At 43.0% G+C, this 16,939-nt stretch overlaps 1 protein-coding gene across 2 annotated transcripts in view; it reads right to left on the reverse strand.

Moving 5' to 3' along the window:
* The window catches only part of PARP8 (poly(ADP-ribose) polymerase family member 8), a 175,798-nt gene extending 159,116 nt beyond the window's left edge, over nt 1-16,682 (reverse strand). Inside the window, exons 1-3 of one of the 2 annotated variants that reach the window (XM_053200812.1) lie at nt 16,057-16,682; nt 14,957-15,058; nt 13,939-13,993 (exon numbers count right to left, since the gene is read on the reverse strand). In XM_053200812.1, the coding sequence (XP_053056787.1) occupies nt 13,939-13,993; nt 14,957-15,047 (146 nt within the window). In that variant the 5' untranslated portion in view covers nt 15,048-15,058; nt 16,057-16,682. Of the gene's footprint in view, nt 1-13,938; nt 13,994-14,956; nt 15,059-15,145; nt 15,678-16,056 lie in introns of those variants that run through there. The other variant, XM_015085963.3, reaches the window with a different exon arrangement.
* Between the last annotated feature and the right edge of the window lie 257 nt (nt 16,683-16,939).

Below are 16,939 nucleotides of genomic sequence, written 5' to 3' on the forward strand. Positions count from 1 at the left end.
TCCCATATCACTGCTGGGAAAATTAAGTGTGTCCATAGGACTCTACTGACAAGACACCTGCAAACTTGTGCCCGTCTCCTGGACTTTGCCCGATGAGCCTTTGCCATTTGGTGATTTTATTCTGTACCCTTTTGCTATAATAAACTATAACTGTGAGTACAACAGCTTTCTGAGCCCTGTGATTCCTTCTAGCAAACCACTGAGCCTGACAGTAGTCTTCAGGACCCAAGCATGTTATCAAGTTCAATCCTGAAAACCTTGCAATATTACCGCCATCTCACAGATGATAAAATCAAGACTTTTCAAAGAGGTTAAGTCATTTGGTTATTTAAAAGGAAACCAAATCAATCTGTCCATTCTGTTATACTGCACTGTAATGTTAGGAGTTACAAAGAATGTTTAAAATATTCTTATAACTTTGGGGTGCCTGGGTGGCTCAGTCGGTTATGCATCAACTTCGACTCAGGTCGTGATCTCACGGTTCATGAGTTCGAGCCCCCACATCAGGATCTCTGCTGTTGTCTCCCTCTCTCTCTGCCCCTCCCCAGCTCGTGCACTGTCCTTCTCTCTCTCTCAAAAATAAACATTTAAAAAAATAATAATCTTATAACTCAACCAACACTGGAAATATTTCCTTTGGAAACTATAAAATGCAATTTCATAAACCCTGAAAAATATTTAGACTACAATTAATCTGTAAACATGGTCCAATTTAAAGCTGGACTTACAAGAATTGTATGTATATCTGTGGTGGTTCTAAAAGCCATAATCATTAGTTTTTTAAACTATGAGGTGTCCCTCACCTGCCTACTCCTCCTGCCCACAAAAACTTTCCAGTGCAATGAAGTTCTCATTACTTTCTATCTTTGAGAACTGTGTGCCTGTGCAGTGTATGTGCATGTTGTGGGTGGGGAGGTGGTTAGGGAGAAAGAAATAGGTATACTATTATTTTCTTAATGTCTGCAAATGCAGTTTAGGTTATTTTTGCATGTTTAGGAGGAAAACGTAAAACGCATTGTAACTTCAACGTGTTGCAGGTATGTGCACACAAACGTCTGTGGGGGCATCCGTGCATCATGTGTGCAAGAGAGACAACAACATACACATTTCAAATATGTTTTGTGTTTACGCTCAGTATTCAGCCACAGAAATATCTGATGGCACCAACCCCTACTTGATTTTATTTGAAAAGTTCACCGGCATTATGTATTTCTACGGCAACTAAAAAATTAACAGGCATAGAATTTCTGTAACAGGTGTTAGTATTTCTTGGAATACTGACTATTTATTGCTTAGTATACTTAGAAAAAACTGATAGAAACATAATGTAAAATGGTGACTGTCTGCTATGTAATTAGCTGCATACTAAATCCATAATATAGGCTATGCATTTTAGTTTTATGCCAAGGCACTTTTATTTAATAAAAATCATTAATTTTATATTTTCCTAATTCAAATTTACATGCCTGTATCATGTAAAAAGAAGTTCTTAAACTTTCTACAGATCAGAATCCTTATTTAGAAGTTGAAAAAGTCTTGGCAAGCACCTGACTTTTTTTTTTCTGGCTATTTAATAGACTTCCATTTTTAGAGCAGTTTGGAGACAGCACAATTGAGCAAATTGTACAGTGATTTCCCATATACCCTCTATCCCCCATATGCAGAGCCTCCCCCATGATCAACAGCCCCCACCAGAGTGGTACACTTGTTACTAACGATGAACCCACAGTGACAGATCATTATCACTAAGAGTCCATAGTTTACCCTTGGGCTCACTCTTGGTGTTGTACATTCTATGCATTTGTAAAAATGTATAATGACATGTATGCACCATTGTTATTTTTCGTGCCCTAAAAACACTCTCTGTTCCGCCTATTCATTATTTCCTGTAACCCCTGGCAACGCTGGTATTTTCACTGTCTCCATATTTTTGCCTTTTCAAGCATGTCATTTAGATGGAATCATAACAGTATGCAGCCTTTCGGACTGGTCTTGTTCACTTAGTCATAGGAATTATTTCCTCCATGTCTTGTCAAGGCTTGATAGCTCATTCTTTTTTAGTGCTAAATAATATTCCATTGTCTATATGTATCACAGTTGATTTATCCATTCACCAACTGAAGGACACCGTAGATGCTTCCGGGTTTTGGCAGTTTTGAATAAAGCTGCTATAAATATCCATGTGAGGGTTTTGTGTAAACTTAAGTTTTCAACCCCTTTGGGTAAATACAGAGGAGTGTGACTGCTGGACACTGTGGTAAGAACATCTTTATTATTGTAAGAAACTGCCCAACTGTCTTCTTTTTATTATTTTTTTTTAATTTTTTTTTCAACGTTTATTTATTTTTGGGACAGGGAGAGACAGAGCATGAACGGGGGAGGGGCAGAGAGAGAGGGAGACACAGAATCGGAAGCAGGCTCCAGGCTCTGAGCCATCAGCCCAGAGCCTGACGCGGGGCTCGAACTCACGGACCGCGAGATCGTGACCTGGCTGAAGTCGGACGCTTAACCGACTGCGCCACCCAGGCGCCCTTTATTATTATTATTTTTAATGGCTATTTATTTTTGAGAGCCAGAGCACGAACTCGGGAGGGGCAGAGAGAGAGGGAGTCACAGAATCCGAAGCAGGCTCCAGGCCCTGAGCTGTCAGCACAGAGCCCGAGACAGGGCTCGAACTCATAAACCAAGAGATCATGGCCTGAACTGAAGTCAAGAGTTGGATGCTTAACTAACTTGAGCCACCCAGGCACCCCTGACAAAATGTCCTCTAATGACAGGACAATTCTGCATTTCCACTGTCAATGAATCAAGGCTTCCTGTTGCTTCACATCTTCACCAGCATCTGGTGTTTTCACTGTTCTGAATTTTGGCCATTCTGATAGGTATGTAATGGTAAGTACCTGTATCTTCATTTAAAAGTGCGTCTGAAATGTAACATTTCCGAGAATGTACCCCAAAGACAGGAAATGTCACACTTCTGTTTTAAAAAAAAGCTTCTGCAAAACTCCTGCCCTAAGTAGATTTTTCCATGCCGATTACCTACAGCTGGAAAGGATTTCGTGGATGTTGGACATCAAGAATTGAGAATACTGGAAATTTAACTTTTTTTAAAACGTTTACTTATTATCGAGAGACAGAGAGAGACAGAGCATCAACATGGGAGGGTCAGAGAGAGGGGAAGACACAGAATCTGAAGCAGGGTCCATCCAGGCTCCAAGATGTCAGCGCAGAGCCCAACGCAGAGCTCAAACTTACAAACCGTGAGATCATGACCTGAGCCGAAGTCAGACACTTAACCGACTGAGCCACCCAGGCGCCCCGAGAACACTGGAAATTTTAAATCAATGACATAGGAAGTCAACACAGAAAGCTCATATTAAATCAAAATGGGGATGGGGATAAAAGAAATGGGTGAAGGGGATCAAAAGGTACAAATTTCTAGTTCTAATTAAGTCATGGGGACATAATGTACAGCATGGTGACTACAGTTAATAACACTGTATTGCACATTTAAAAGTTGCTAGGAGAGTAGATCTTAAAAGTCCTTCTCAGGGGCGCCTGGGTGGCGCAGTCAGTTAAGCGTCCGACTTCAGCCAGGTCATGATCTCGCCGTCAGTGAGTTCGAGCCCCGAGTCAGGCTCTGGGCTGATGGCTCGGAGCCTGGAGCCTGTTTCCGATTCTGTGTCTCCCTCTCTCTCTGTCCCTCCCCCGTTCATGCTCTGTCTCTCCCTGTCCCAAAAATAAATAAACGTTAAAAAAAAAAAAAAAAAGTCCTTCTCACAAGAAAGAAAATTTTGTAACGACGTGTGGTGACAGATGTTCATCAGGCATATTGTGGTGATCATTCCATACTACATGCAAATATCGAATCATTATGCTGTACACCTGAAGCTAATATGATGCTATATGTCAATTATACTTCATTTTAAAAAGAAAACCAAACTAGTATGATTTTTAAAAAATGAAGTTTAAACTCTTTCTTGGTTGGGGTGCCTGGGTGGCTCAATTGGTTAAGTGGCCGACTTTGGCTCGGGTCACGATCTCACGTTGGTGAGCTCGAGCCCTGCATTGGGCTCTCTGCTGTCAGCACAGAACCCGCTTCAGATCCTCTGTCCTCCTCTCTTTCTGCCCCTCCCTACTTGTGTTCTGTCTCTCTCAAAATAAATAAATAAATAAACTTTTTTAAAAAATAAAATAAAATAAAATCTTTCTTGGTCCAAATTTTATCATTTGGGCATCACATTCAGCCAAGAATATGCAATTCTCATATTAATTGAATTAATTAAATCACCATTCTAGGCTGGTTTTCCCATAAGGATGGACTGCTCCAAAAAGAATCAGGAAAGATTCTGGCTCACAATGAATTATTCAAACTTTTTTCCTAGCTAACTAAAAATGAATTTTACCATTCACTAGAGAAATCATATCAAATTCTGTGGTGATAATAAAGTGATGACTGCTTGACAGCTAGAGGGCCTTTTTTTTTTTTCCAGATCTAGCTGTGGTGCATTTTAATGAGAAATGATGACAGCACCAGCTTCTACCTTATGAAGTGGATCTTAACATCCTGCTTAGATCTTCACCATAACAATATCTAAGACTTTTTTCTTAAGAAGATCAATGCCACAGAAACATACAGACTGACAAACGTATTATCACAACCATGAATTCACTCAGTTGAGATTCTACGCACTGACTTCAAATGAAAAACCCAGAATTTACTGGATTCCCAGTATCTGTGAGGTTCCACTGGCTTCCCTGAATCACCACAGCTATGGACTATTCATGTAAGAATGGGTCTACTGTTAACATGCATCATTTAAAATATACACCTGGCCCTGAGTCCACAGGAGTACACTTTAAAGCACTGGCTTCATTCTCCATTCATGCGTTACCGAAAGTAAGGCGACTTCCTAAAGTTTAATGGCTGACGCTGTCTGAAAAATTAAAAGAGTCTGCTTTGCTTCCTGACTAATGCTAGAAAAACTCTGAGAAAGATTTTAAAACCCCTTCAGTAAATTTCTCATTTGGTCACTGGGTGGAAATTGTATAAAATACTTTCATTGATTTCTAGATGTAATTTATAAAAAAAGAAAGAAAGAAAGAAAGAAAGAAAGAAAGAAAGAAAGAAAGAAAGAAAGAAAGAAAGAAAGAAACATTTAGATAAATTCCAGATTTCCCTTACCATGAATTTCTCCAAAAGTATATACTCCACCAAAGACTGCTCACTAAGAAGCCCTACTGCAGTCAAAGCGGCAGAATTCAAGAGGACATAATGAGTACTTCCACTACACAAAAATCATTATTTATCTCAAACACTTCCTTATGAGGCTGACTTCTAATCTTGCACCAGACTGGGTCCTGCTGGCTTCAAGGCTGTGAAGAAGAATAGTTGAAAGCCCTCATAAATGGATTCAACACGACTGAGGACAAAGTGACAGACACAGAGAAATAAACCCTCATACAAAACAGTGAGTGGCACGAAATGCCAAATGCCTTTAACCAAAACTTTCCTGGTCATAAAGCAAGTTTTATAAAAATCACCGAAAATAAATTCTTCAGGGCTCAAGGTGAATCGGCAATTTCTATTTCTACTATACTGCTGTTTACTCAAAAACTATTCTTAATGACTAAGACTCAGAGTTTGCCAAAGTGTTTTCCACAAAACAACTCTCTCAAGACGTTCCAGATCTGTGCTCAAATAAGTCTGAGAAAGCCTGAATACTTCATTCACCTCTTACATATGCATAATGTACAGTAATATATAAAAAGCTCTAAAATGCCAACCATTAGAAAGGTTTAATATTGTTTATCTCAGCATTTCCCAGACATATTTGGCCATACACCTAACACCGAATTAAACAGTTTGGGAATGTTATCACATAATGTAAGAAAAATATGACTGTCGTTTAAGAAGTAGTAGGAAAGGGGCACCTGGGTGGCTCAGTTGGTTAAGCGTCTGACTCTTGATTTCAGCTCAGGTCATGACCTCATGGTTCGTGGGATCAAGCCCCACGTCGGGCTCTGTGCTGACGGCTCAGATCTGCTTGGGATTCTTTCACTCCCTTTCTTTCTGTCTCTCCCCTCCCCTCAAAATAAATAACATTTTTTTTAATGAAATAATAGGAAATATTTATTGTATTCTAGGCACTCTGCTGGGAACCAGAATTCTAGTCTTTAAACAGAATATTGATTTTTTGTGACTTTTTTTCTTTATTTGACTTACATTCTCTCTTTGACACAGCTCTGTCCTTAACAGCATTTTTGTTGTTTTCCAATTCTGTCTGAACTTTTTTCTTCATAGCTGCGAAAGCCTAACAAATGTAAAGTAGTTACATTGAGTCTCTGGCTCCAATCTACACTTTGTGTACAGTAAATATTCTATAAGTGATTCTTGGATTCCTGGAATAACAACCTATACTTGTTTTTGAAACAAAACAATGATGAAAACCCAAATAACTACAGCACTTCTGAGTTGGTTGACAAATCCTAAGGACACTTGCAGGCCATGAGTAAGATCTTTTCCATCTACATTTCAAAATGTTCAGAAAGAAACCCTCTTGGGGAAAGTCTGTTAGCAGCTAGCTTTCTGCTACTTCCTATACAGAGAAAATTGATCTGACTGCACAAAGGTTTAAGTGGATGATTCCCTTTTAAATTTAACATTCTGCTTTGGCATCCCTCCCCCTCCCACCACCATTAATACCAAGAAGGTGTCAGCCATAAACTGGGATGTCACTGATATGCAAATGAACTACACCCAAAACTTGTTGTTGCCATTACTCTGTAATGAACCGAGAACTACCCAGAACTATTCATATTCTCATCCCATCCTCCTCAGATCTCACTTTGTCTTATTCTGTTTGTCCTACTCATGATCTTACTCTATCCCCTTCTTGACCATAAATTCGTCATATATTTTCACAGAGATGCCACCTGTGGTCAAAGAAAAGATTAAATGAACTGGCATTGGTGATAATAAAAATCATGAACATGATATCCAAAGCAAGCATATTTTGTGACACAGAATCTATCAATCAATAAACCTTCAACAGCTGTGCATGCTTAATGCACTAAATACAACCTGCTGTTGAATGAAGAGACCAGGTCAATAAACAAACAGTGGAAGCCTAAGAAATGCATACGACTGGATAAGAAGGTTGCCCTAGAAAGCCAAGAATGGGGGCTTAAATTTGATATGGAGAAAACTGTGGTCACATTTGAAGGCTTCCATGCAGAAAAAATGCTACGGTTAAATTCATACTTAAAAGAGTTCAGGTATCAATGAACTGGATGGGTGAGGGGCTGTTAGTCTAGAATTTTTCAACACTGGGTTAAAGTGACTGACGTAAGTCAAGGTGATCACGGCCGGGACCAAATGTGGACCCTGGGAAGGATGAAGATGCCCACAGTGATTTCAAAGGAAGAGTCAGCAGAGGAGCATATGAAGCGGAAAGAAATGAAGAGGGAGGTGAGACACATGAGACCTGAGGTTCAAATGATGTGATATCAGGGAAAGGCTGGGAAGGGAAGCTTCTTTTAACGAGGAAATCACGAGTTGTTCTGATAGGCTGGGTTGAGTGTCCACCATTTAAGTGAGACAACTGAACAGAAAACTAAATTATGTCACAATAAAATAGGAATGACAAGCCTTATTTTGTTAATAAGAACCTATTTCTTATTAGCGTTTCCTGAGGGTACATGGAAAATAAGATTTCAAAAATTTAGAGAATGAAAAAGAAAGATTACACGCCAATAACTTTACAATTCCACACTAAGTCAGTGGCAGCTGTCTTAAAGCAAGATTTATCAACTACAGCACAATCTATCCAACAGCAAATCTGTGCAGAGAATTACAAAATATTTTTAGGACTGATAAATTTTCACTTATATGTATTTTTCAAAATGCTGCCGAGAGAAATGATGGGGAATTTAAACGGATCAGCCCAATATTTGTGTAAGGATTCCACAGCCAATGTACATAATTTTCTCACTGTTAATGCTCAGCGCTGGGCTCGGGCACTTCCCTTGCCAACCAGTGGAATGTTCAGTACTGCCCCTGGCTGACATCCCACTAAGCAATCCTTCCCCAACCTCAAACATTCCCAACTATCCTAGTCATGCCAATTCAACCAATGCCCCTCAACCTTACATAAACATTGACTTACACTGAAATATATCCCTACTCTGCTTCATACTAACTGTAGGCTATTTAAATGGCCTAAGCCTAAGTTTCTTTAGCTATAAAATGTAAAATAGCTGACAAAATACGTACTCGTCTTTGTTGCAAACATAGGATGTACAGTAGGCAAAAGGCATAGCAGAGACTGTGACCAAAAAGATGATTAAGAGTATTATCTTGACCCGTGAAGTAAATGGGGTTTAAATATTTTAGTATGTAAGTTTCAATGAAGTTAAATTCGTGTTAAAAATTGGTGGCTATTTTAGGTCAGTGGTTTTGAAATTCATTTAACAATGAAACTTTTTTTCAAAAAAAATGTACACAGAAAAGAGCCAAAGCAGCTATAGTCTACAAAGGGATGAGAGAGCCCAGATCTCATTCCCTCACTCGGCTTCCTTTGCACTCCCTTCCACCAGGCACCCCAATTTCCAATGTCTGTTCTCAGGGCTCCAAGGAACACACTATAAAAAATAGCAACTGATACACTATACGATTATGGGAAGCAAGTCCCCATTGCCAAGACGAATGCGGTAATTTCTGATTTTAAAAAATGATCATTCTTTCCCTTATGACATCTTAAGGAGCACTTGATAGTTTCAAAACAATTGTATGTTTCAAGATTTCTAGAGTGAGTATGTAATTCTTTCACAATGAAAACTGATTAATCTTTTTCAGATGATCTTTTTCTACTTTGCCACCCTCCCGATGTCCCCATTCCTGCACACCTTTGTACACTCCTCCTTTCTAAGAAAGTCAAAACAAATGCACTTTTGCAATCAAGTAGCTTGTCTCTCTCCATGACATCCCATGAGTAAGAAATTCAACACTGGGAGCCCAGGTGATTTAGGGCCCCCAGAAAATTTGCTTGATCACCAAAGTGCTATTGATTTTTTAAACTGAAATTAAATACTTTTAAGAGTCCAAACTCTCCAGTGTGCCATAGTCTTCATAACTCTCTTCAAATGTTAAGCCACTGCATTATCTTCCTGTCCCCTGAAAGCATTTGAGCATGCCACAGGGCTTATAACTTGGCAAGGCAACTTTTGGATTCTTAAGAGAGTCCACTGCAAGTGACATTACCAGATTTGGGGCTTTTTGAAGTATGTGATCATCTCTACACCTAGTCATTTAGTTAGGAAATTGCTCCCCACCGGCCAAAAGACCTTTTAGCATTCCTATAATGATTGAATCAATAGCTACTTATTCAGAAAACATAGTGTACTAAGCAGTGAGCTAGGGGCAAGGGAAAAATGCAGTGAATAGGACAGGCCCTACTTCCCAGAGGCTCAAGGTCAGACAGACGATCAAGTAAACTCAGGTGCTAACAACACAATGTGACATCATGGTTTTAGAAGTATCCAGCAGTGGGGCACCTGGGTGGCTCAGTCAGTTAAGCACCCATCTCTTGACTTCGGCTCAGGTCATGATCTCACTGTTCATGAAATCGAGTCCCATGTCGGGCTCTGCTCTGACAGCGCAGAACTTGCTGAAGATTCTGTCCCTCCTCTCTCTCTGTCCCTCCCCTGTTCATGCACACACTCACTCTCTCTCAAAATAAATAAATAAATAAATAAATAAATAAATAAATAAATATTATAACAAAAAAACTAAAAGAATAATACAGGGACAGGCAAGGGGATGCCAGGAAAGGCTTCTCAGAGGGGAATTTGGCTTAGCAAAGATCCAACAATGAATGCGGGGAAGGGGTGGGAAGACGGTGTAGACGGGTGTTCTGCAGCATGTGCAAAGGCACAGGAGAAAGAAGAGGTAGCATGTGATTGGAGGGATTGCTGACACTATTGTCAGTGTTACACGTGATGTTCTAAAACATTTACATGTTACATCCTAAAAGATGGGGCGGGGGGCGCGACACACTTCCAAAGATGCCACTCTACCAATGACCACGTGAAAGAGTGTCTGTCCCTACAATAAAAGGTATATGGGTATATATATACATATATACACTATATATATGTATATACACTCTGCACATTCTGCCAGATACTAAGTTTCTAACTCATTAGTAATTTCTAACATTAGATTTCTTGTCCTGCAGTCATACTCCTTGATTAGAAAACTCCGTTTAACAAACATTTCTGTATTCTCATATCCTTTCTAAAAGGAAGACATTGTTACATTCTTGGGTGAAAAAAACAGTGAGGTCTCAAAAGAGTATAATACAATCTGGATGTATATACTTTATATGAATACAGACATAAAAACTTCTGAAAGAATAAACTCTAATACTTTAATAGAAGATGGAAAAATCGTGTGTTTCTTTTTGTTTTTTGTTGGCTTATCTCTTCTTTTCAATATTTTTTTTTTTTTTTACTATCAACACTATTTTGTATTTTTAAAATCTCAGTTGTATCCTCACAATACTTTCCTTGCTGGAAGCTCACAATCAGGGAACCCCCCAGGGTCCCAGGCCAGGCCCATCGGGCTCCCTTGCCCAATCCTTGTCTTTCTTGACTCAGCCTGCTCTCCCATCTCTAGTAGCTGTCACTACCCACTTTACCCTTTCTGTGTCTCCTACCACTAACTGCGTGACCGATGGCATGTGAGATGAAGGACCAGAAGAACCTAAACCTTTGTGGGTCTTAAGGATTTTACTGTCCATCGATAAGGGAGAAAGGAGGAGGCAGGAGATCAGAAGCATGACAAGTATGGGGAAGGAATGACTTTTGCATAAACTTCCAAACTGTCTAGAGTTGAGGCCAGACGCTGGCACACCCCTGAAACCAGCAGCAGTGCCGAGAAGGTGCCCATGGCAGGCCCTGAACCACTGACAGCTGTGAAGTTACTCTAAGGAACCCGGGAATCAGAGGTGTTACAAGGAGCATTGCTAGAATAAAGTGATCTAGGCTGCATATATACCATATGTTTTCAAGCACTTGAAGATGGTACTAATAACCAAATTCGTAACATTTAACACCTCCTTTCTCATTATTTCTCAATGAAGTGACACTAAAACTATCACTCGCAAATAAGTATCCACAGAATCTTTCAATGTTGAAGTGTCCCCATGGTCAAGGAGGCTGAGAAACCTACTGTAGCGCAGGTTTTGGTGTGACAGAACAGGGTTTACTCCGTAGCTTCTTCACCAAACGAAGTACATCTCAGCATGTTTCTTAAACTCTAAGCCTCAGTCTGTACATCTGAAAGTGAGAAGAATTCCTTGTACCTTCCCATGAGGCAAAACTAACTGAACTCAGTCTCCCAGCTGACCATCGGCTCTCCCTCATTCCTCACCAAAAGTCGACCGACGCAGCAGAATGGCAAATGTTAACGGGCACTTCAACCTCCACACGAAAGGCCAATTCACTAGGCCACTGGCCAGCCCAGACACAGCTGCCTCTGGGCATTTCCTCTTATCCACAGAAACATAAAACATACACATGTAACAAAAATTCTCAATATTATTTCTTTATTTGAATAGTAGCATGTAAGGTCAACCTTTGCCTTTAGAACAAAGTGTAACTTGTTCTTAGAATGTGTGACACAGAGACAATGGCTTAATTTATCTACAACCTGAACTGAAAATTATTCTTTAAATATGTCCTCAATGGTTTAGAGAAAGTGATAGCTAAAGAATTCAAGATAATCATGTACTATCTCTCCTTAAGATTCCCACCTCCTTTCATGGTAAAGTAAGTCTAGCTTACCTGAAAGGACACTCTTAATGGAATATCAGAAGTTGATAAACACTTTAAATCAAAACAGCAAGATTTAAAAAATTTTAAATGCCCAACTGACATGCCACAATGAGAAATACATAGTATCAGATTCTAATGTAGTTAATGAAAACGATGCATTTTTTCTCTTCAGGAAAAAAATGTCTTCTTTGCCATTAGCTATAAATCCATAAAGGATTATCATGAAAGGGATTATGATTATTATACTAAAGCAACCTTTTATATATTGTTTTGGAGAACAAGCTTTCGGGGAGACAAAGCAATCACACCAACAGTCCCAAAGAGTTATTTTTCTTCTTTAACAGACGGTATGTTCTGCAATACAGACACAAGTCCCAGGTATTTAAATCAGAGACAGAAGAAAATACTATCCCTTAATAGGATTACATAGAAAAGGAAACCTCTCTGACTTGAAGAGCAACCGTGGCACTGGTTGCCTACAGTGAAAACTGATGTTATCTTAATTAGTTAATTATTCATCCCAACCCCCCTGGCTTTGCTCCTGGAGGCATTCATACCTTTTCCACCTCTTGCTGTGTTAACACCAGTTCAATAATTTGCTGATAAAGAATCTTACTGCAGCATCTAACAGATCTTAGAGATTAAGTGTCTGGCTCACTCCCTCATTGTACAGATGAGTAAACTGAGCCCAAAAGAACTCAAGTATCTTACTGAAAATAAGCTAGTTATTTGAAAAACCGACCCACAGCATTCCCCAGGCCGCACCTCTCACTGGGTGAACAACCTGTGAAACTGACTACTCAAGTAGGTATCTACCTGAATAGATATCTGGGAGAGAATGGGAGAGAATGTGTTCAACGGGCCACACGGCGTATTTTAACTGCTAAAATAATCCAAAAGGATATACACCAACCTCCTTGGGACAGTCAGTGCAGGAGCAGCATTAATTCAGCTGAATCTCCTCTCGGTTATTCTTTTTATTCATAATTACAAAGATGACAGCACCCCAATAAATTAAGAAGTATGGTAATTTCATTCTCTCGCAGTAAGTACACATGTTATATGTGTTATATTTTCAACTAGTTAATCAAATCAATACACCAATCCTGAGGCTTAGGCTGTACATATGGGAAATGTGATAACCGTCTTAATTAAAGCTTTTTTGATATCTAGACTTCAGCACAGATCCTAAGCATTTTAAAGATTCACATTAATTCCAACCTTAAAAAAATGTATTTACAGAGGAAAGCTTCTTTTGCAATTTGTATGTTCATAAACATTTCCATTAGCTAAGCGGTATTTTGGAATGTGATCAAATGATACTGCGTGTCATGTCCTAACAGCAAGGCTAAATCTCTGACAGTGCTCACATGTGGCCACTGCTTTTTTCAACCTGTGTCCCAGAAAATCCTAACTTAACAAGTGAAGGCAGCAAGTCATATTTTAATGGCTACCTTTCATTGTAACTCTACTTCCTAAATACAAAATTGGAATTGGACTTCTCTCACACTGTTAACAATCTAGTACTAATATAGGCATCTGTCCTACCTCTGCCTCCAGAGAGAAGTGATACACTCCAGCTACACAGAACTTCCAAATTCTTTCCAAAACTACATGTGAAAAACAAAATACCACTCCTTAAAAAAAAAAAAGGTATGGAGAATTGGGAGACTGAATATTTATGTCAACCTTCAGAAAATATGGAAACATGCAGCCCCAACTCACCAGGAAAATTATTATTTGTGATCGAACTACTTTGTGACATCTTTCATCTTTTATGTATTTCACTTCATACCTAGTATTCCGGTTCTGCACCCGCTTAACTCCATCAACCCCCAAACGTCTCAAGAAGCTACTACAGCAGAACATGAACAGTGCAAGAGTTCTGCTCATTGCCTGTGGCGTGATCTTAGACACACTTGAATCAGGCATATTTATTTCCCCTCTGTTATTCAAAACGGAGGGACCTCAAGTTCGGGATGTGGCTAAAGGACAGCAACAAGAAAAAAAAAAAAAAATACCCAAACAAGGAACATGCTAAGAACAAAGGAAACACAAGCCTGTGAACAGGAAATGAAGCAACTCTATACACACAAATACCTTTTGGGGCCGCCAACGTAGGTGAAAGTAAAGGTGGAGTCTGAGTATCTGAAATCTGAAACGGAAAAGTCCTGTTAAAAGCTACCCCTTAACTGGGTTATTAACCCCGGTCAGGACTTGGGCCCCCTATTTAGTGGAGCCAAGGGAAGGCCTGGCGGGGCGGCAGGCGTGGGCAGGAGAGCCGCGCGGTCCCCTCTCCGCCCCACGCCGAAGGGGATGCTGCGCACCCCGGGCCAGGTGCCGCGGGAGGCCGCCCCCCGCAACAAGTGCCGGGTGCCATGGCAACGGCGGGAATTTCCCGGTAGGGGCGGCCGGAAGCTGCCCCCGCGGAGCTCGCGGCTGAGAAAGCAAAATCCGATCCCTCTCCCGGGGGAGCAAAATGGACGAAAGGCGACCCCCAGGCAGGGGAGCAGGGCGCCTCGGAAACCCCGGGAGTCCCTTCTCTTTCCGGGGTAACGCGCTGCCAGTCGGTGGGGACTAGCTGGAGCTGAAGGCGGGGAGACCCGGCCAGCGCTGCCCCCCGGGGGCCTCGGCGCCGGGCGCAGCCAGCCAGCGCAGCGTAGCGCAGCGCAGCGGGCTCCATTCCCGGCCGCCGCCGCTCAGCCCATTGCGCAAACCCGCGGGTCCTCCCCTCCCGGCTCGGCCGCCGCTGCCGAAAGCCCGGAGGCGGGCTGGGACGCTCCGGGCATCCACAAGGGGCTGAAACGACCACGCACGGCCCCTCCGGCTAGACCCCGGCTCGGGCCACGGTGGTTCTGCCCCCAGAGCTGGTGGCCGCCCCAGACTGGGGGGGAGGGGGGAGGGGGGAGGGGAGTAGGGGAGAGGCTGGCGCCCCTTCCCCCTTTTGGCTCCCGCTCCCGCTGCAGCAGCTGTTGCCAAATGAACCCCGGAACGGGGACGTGCAACCCACCCCCAGCCCGAGCCACACACGTCGCGGTCAGAAAACTGGGAAGGGGGGCGGCGGGCGGGCAAGGGAAGCTGGCTCTGGGTCGGAGCCTCCGGAAAGGCGAGAACTCACCTGCAAACAGGCAGTCCTTCTCGGCTCTGGACTTCTGGATCACGACGTCGATATCCTTCTGAATTCGCTCTTGCCTTGAACACATCCCCATTAAATAAATCCCTGGAAAAGAAGCAGCCGCTATTTCCACCCCACCCCACCCCCCTCGCACGCTTCCAGCTTTCGCAAATATTCAGTTAAAAATGAAACCTCTGGCCGAGGCAGGGGCTGAAGGCGAAGTGGTTTCGGAAGTGATCCTGGGTGAGAGAGGAGGAGGTGGTGGAGGAGGAGGAGGAGGGGGAGGTCGGCTTTGCATTCCCAGATGTGACCGCCCAGCTGCTGCTCGCCACTGCTGGATTCCAATTTCCTCCCCTCCTGACAATGGATGGTGATGACACCGAGTCTCACTTTCTCCCTCCCCCGCCCGGACCAACGGCCGTGGGGGGCCGAAGGTGCTGGAGACGGCCGGAGAGCGATCACCGGCGGGGCGGCGGGCGCCGGCGAGGGGCGAGCCCCGCTCCGCCTCACGCGCGCACACCCCTCGCGGCCCGCACGCCGGCCTTCCACACCCGCGCACACTCGAGCCCGCGGGCGGCGGCGGCCGTGCCGAGGCTGCTGCTGCAGCGCCGCCCGCTGCAGACCCTCCCGCGCCCAGTCACCGGGTCCCGGCCGCCGGGGTGTGAATAGTATCCGCCATCCCCGGCGCAGGCTGGGCGTCCCCGCCCCGGCCGCCGCTCGCGCCGGGGGCTGAGTGGGAATGTAGGTAGTGAAGACTCCCCGGGGCTCCCAGCCTGCCCCCCCTTCCACCACTTTTATGAATTCGACTCCACTTTCGGAAGAGATTATGAGTCATATGGAAAACCCAAACCGGAGTGGCTGGGAGGGAGGGGAAAGGGAAAAGAAAAATCTTTAAAAATCGAAAATAAATAAATAAAACGAACAAATCTTTCCTTCTTGCCCCATCAGGCAAGATGGAAAAAGCCTTGACACGCCTCCAGACATACACCTTCCCTCCCTGCCGGAGTCTTTTTCTCCCAGATGGAAATAGTCTAGCCCCTTTGGGACACCCTTTAGGAAATGCAGCCCCTTTCGAGGGACTTCCTCTACTTCCAAACACTCACCAGCTCTTCCCTCCTAGGGATTTCCGTCCACAAAAAATTGGCAGCGGCAACGAGCACGTGCCAGGGTCTCCCTAGAAGATGGATATCTGGCTTGTTTTAAAAAGCCACTCCTTTGCCGATCAGGGGAAAGCTCCTACAATCTTGTTGTCTGGTTTAGAAGTGAGATACTGCTCTGATCCTTACTCCCTGTTCTACCTAAGGACACGGCAGGGCTGATGTAGCCGTCCTGCCTCTATATTGCCACATGCCCTAGGATGAGCCTTCAATGGCACTTTTCTTGTTGTTTTGTCCTCCACCGAGAAGGCTTCCCTGAGCAGACCATGTCTCAGCTGGTTCTGCATTCCCAGGGCCTGGTGCAGTGCCTGAAATACAGGAGGCAGGCCTAAGTGTTGGTTGGATGCATGAACGGTGGTGCCTTGCAGCCTCTTTTCTTTCCGTGTAACACAATCTTAGCCAACTTCCTTACCAGCATAAGTATGCAGGAGTTGACAAACTGCCTCAGACTCTTAATCAGTCCAATTTGGATTGTGATTAAGCGGCAACATGATGTTTAGGAGAATTAGAAATCGCTATCACCCCTGACAGAACCTTAAGATTCCAGAGACAAATGCAGTGAGAAATCATATGTTCCAGTGTTGCAAATCCTTTATCCTGCAGAAAAGAAAACATGAAATGATTTGTCAGACAGCCTAGAACACATCACATTCATCATGAATTATAAGAGGAAATGTTCCTCTGCACTCAGGACCACTGCCATCTTTGATGTCAAAGTCACAATGCAGTACATTTTCTGCTCAGACCTGTCCTGAAACTTCCTGCGTAGGGCAGGGTAGGGCAGGGCAGGTTCATGTTCTTCCTGGGCGTGTAGGCCCCTTGGCTACCA

The sequence above is a fragment of the Acinonyx jubatus genome, chromosome A1, assembly GCF_027475565.1.
Source record: "Acinonyx jubatus isolate Ajub_Pintada_27869175 chromosome A1, VMU_Ajub_asm_v1.0, whole genome shotgun sequence".
Taxonomy (NCBI): domain Eukaryota; kingdom Metazoa; phylum Chordata; class Mammalia; order Carnivora; family Felidae; genus Acinonyx; species Acinonyx jubatus.